Raw genomic sequence first — 2,542 nt, forward strand, 5'->3', positions numbered from 1 at the left:
TGGTAATGGGCTGTAGGTGGATGAGGACAGAAGTAGAAGACTATTGCAATAACTTGGGGAGAGATTATAGAAGCTGTGTCAGATGTAATTAAAAAGAAAAAGGCAGTTACTGGTGGATTTGGAAAGTATAGCTGAATAGATTTACTGATGAATAGGATGTGGGAGAGAGAGAAACAAGAGTCAAGATGAGGCTATGAGTTTTGGCCAAGAAGCTGAAAGAATGGAGTAGCCATTAATCTGAGCTGATGAAGACGGTGGCAAGAGCAGTTCAGTTTTGAACACATTAGGTATGGGATGCCCATTAATATCCAAGTAGGTATGGTGAGTGGACAGTGAGATATGAGAGTCTGTAGTTCAGGAGAGAAGTCCAATCTGGAGATATAAATACAGGAGTCATTGGCATGCAGATGTTACTTAAGGCCATGAAGCAGATGCCTTTTCAGATGGTGTATTTAATGAAGTGTTGATTCTGAAGTGTTCCAAATTTCAGAGGTATGTACATGAGTGAAATAAGCCATGGGGAAGAGACAACAAAAAATGGTTTGGACAGTGGTAAATTGGAGTTCACCAATCTTGCCCAAAGCTGGCAGTCACCTCTCAGATCTAGCTCATTTCTTCCATGAAAAATGGACAAGCTGGCCAATTGGCATCAGAACTCCCCCCAAAAATATATCTCTAGATAACTAGTTGGGTAACCTCTGCCTTAGAGGCAGGAATCTAAAAATTTGGTTCTGGGTTTATTCCCCAACCCTATCATACAATTTGGTTAGTCTCATCTCTGCTCACAAGCACAGATTTTGCATAGTACCTACTGCTTGATGTTGTGGACCTGGCTTTTTCTTTAATTTATAAATCCAGGCTTCACCTCCTGTAGGACCAGTGGTGTGCTGGTACTAATTTCTACTGCCTTATGAGAACCAATTTTATATTTGGCTGGAATTTTGTAAGCTAGATAATAAACACAGTCATTATTAAAATTAAATTACACTCCTTCAACCTCTGCCGTAGTCACTGCCGCCGTCACCTCCGGAGAAGAAGGGAAGTGGGAGTGGAGCCCACGTTAGATGTCACCCAGGTCCTCCAGCTGCCCTGCCCCAAAGAGTGTAAGATGTTTGCCTGCGCCAAGCTCGCCTGCACCCCAGCTCTGATCCGAGCTGGATCCAGAGTTGCCTACAGACCAATTTCTGCATCAGTGTTATCTCGACCAGAGGCTAGGACTGGAGAGGGCTCTACGGTATTTAATGGGGCCCAGAATGGTGTGTCTCAGCTAATCCAAAGGGAGTTTCAGACCAGTGCAATCAGCAGAGACATTGATACTGCTGCCAAATTTATTTGTGCAGGTGCTGCAACAGTGAGAGTGGCTGGTTCTGGTGCTGGTATTGGAACAGTCTTTGGCAGCCTTATCATTGGTTATACCAGAAACCCTTCGCTGAAGCAGCAGCTGTTCTCATATGCTATCCTAGGATTTGCCTTGTCTGAAGCTATGGGTCTCTTTTGTTTGATGGTTGCTTTCTTGATTTTGTTTGCCATGTAACAGATATTACTGCTTGAAATGTTGGCATTCATATTAATTATGGATGTAATTCTGTGTATCTTCCTGTGACTCCGAAAAATGCAGTATTGGTGTCATGGAAATGTACGTTATTTCCAAGGTCATTTCATTAAAGATGAAAAGTTAAAAAAAAAAATTAAATTACATAAACTTATGTAAATTCTATTAAAAACAAGTTCATCAATAGTCAAAACTCATCAGTTCCTAATTATTTTACTATATTTTATTATTTTGTGTACTTCTGAGGGTTTTCTTTGTTTTTGTTTTTTTTTTTTAAAGATTTTATTTATTTATTTGACAGAGAGAGACACAGTGAGAGAGGGAACACAAGCAGCAGGAGCAGGAGAGGGAGAAGCAGGCTTCCCGCGGAGCAGGGAGCCCGATACGGGGCTCTATCCCAGGACCCTGGGATCATGACCTGAGCTGAAGGCAGCCACCTAATGACTGAGCCACCCAGGCGTCCCCTTCTGAGGGTTTTTTAAACTTCAACTGTATCTGTATTCTAGAAATACTACATAGTTGTGTATTCTTGTCCTCACTTGGCTTTCTGTGACTTCATGTCAGTAGCTTTAAATGGGCCACATGCGAATATTTATACCATGGAAATTGTCAAAAAATACAAATCAGGGCTATTTTCCCTGGAAAGCCAGTTTAAAATCTTTATTAGCACACCACTGTGCAAATGTCATCCTTGGGAATTCATCACAGCTGAGAGAAACTGGAAATGACAATGGTAGACAGGCATGTAGAGATTAAAGTTCAGACCCACTATTCCCTAATTTTTAAAAGAATTATTTCCTTGATGATTATTCTTAAAATAAGTCTACAAGATTGCTGCATGGATCTTCTGAAACTGGCTTTTGAGAATCCACACCTACAATTTGCACCTTCTGCTTTTCCAGCAGCAACTACAAAGACTGATGGGATGCATTACAGAAGGTCAACAGACCATATGCCAAGGAGTTCCCTGGAAAAGAGCCTGACATTTTG

At 41.3% G+C, this 2,542-nt stretch overlaps 1 protein-coding gene across 1 annotated transcript; it reads left to right on the plus strand.

The window, feature by feature from the left end:
* Positions 1-1,019: 1,019 nt before the first annotated feature.
* On the plus strand, positions 1,020-1,658 carry LOC110583089 (ATP synthase F(0) complex subunit C3, mitochondrial-like). Its single transcript, XM_044917301.1, has one exon. The coding sequence runs from the start codon at positions 1,109-1,111 to the stop codon at positions 1,532-1,534; it is 426 nt and encodes a 141-aa protein (XP_044773236.1). The 5' UTR covers positions 1,020-1,108; the 3' UTR covers positions 1,535-1,658.
* Positions 1,659-2,542: the final 884 nt, after the last annotated feature.

Source organism: Neomonachus schauinslandi, chromosome 8, assembly GCF_002201575.2.
Source record: "Neomonachus schauinslandi chromosome 8, ASM220157v2, whole genome shotgun sequence".
Classification (NCBI taxonomy): Eukaryota; Metazoa; Chordata; class Mammalia; order Carnivora; family Phocidae; genus Neomonachus; species Neomonachus schauinslandi.

What these genes read in the sequence shown, in the direction of transcription:
- LOC110583089 (XM_044917301.1), top strand. Translation starts at nt 1,109, where the DNA reads ATGTTTGCCTGCGCCAAGCTCGCCTGCACCCCAGCTCTGATCCGAGCT.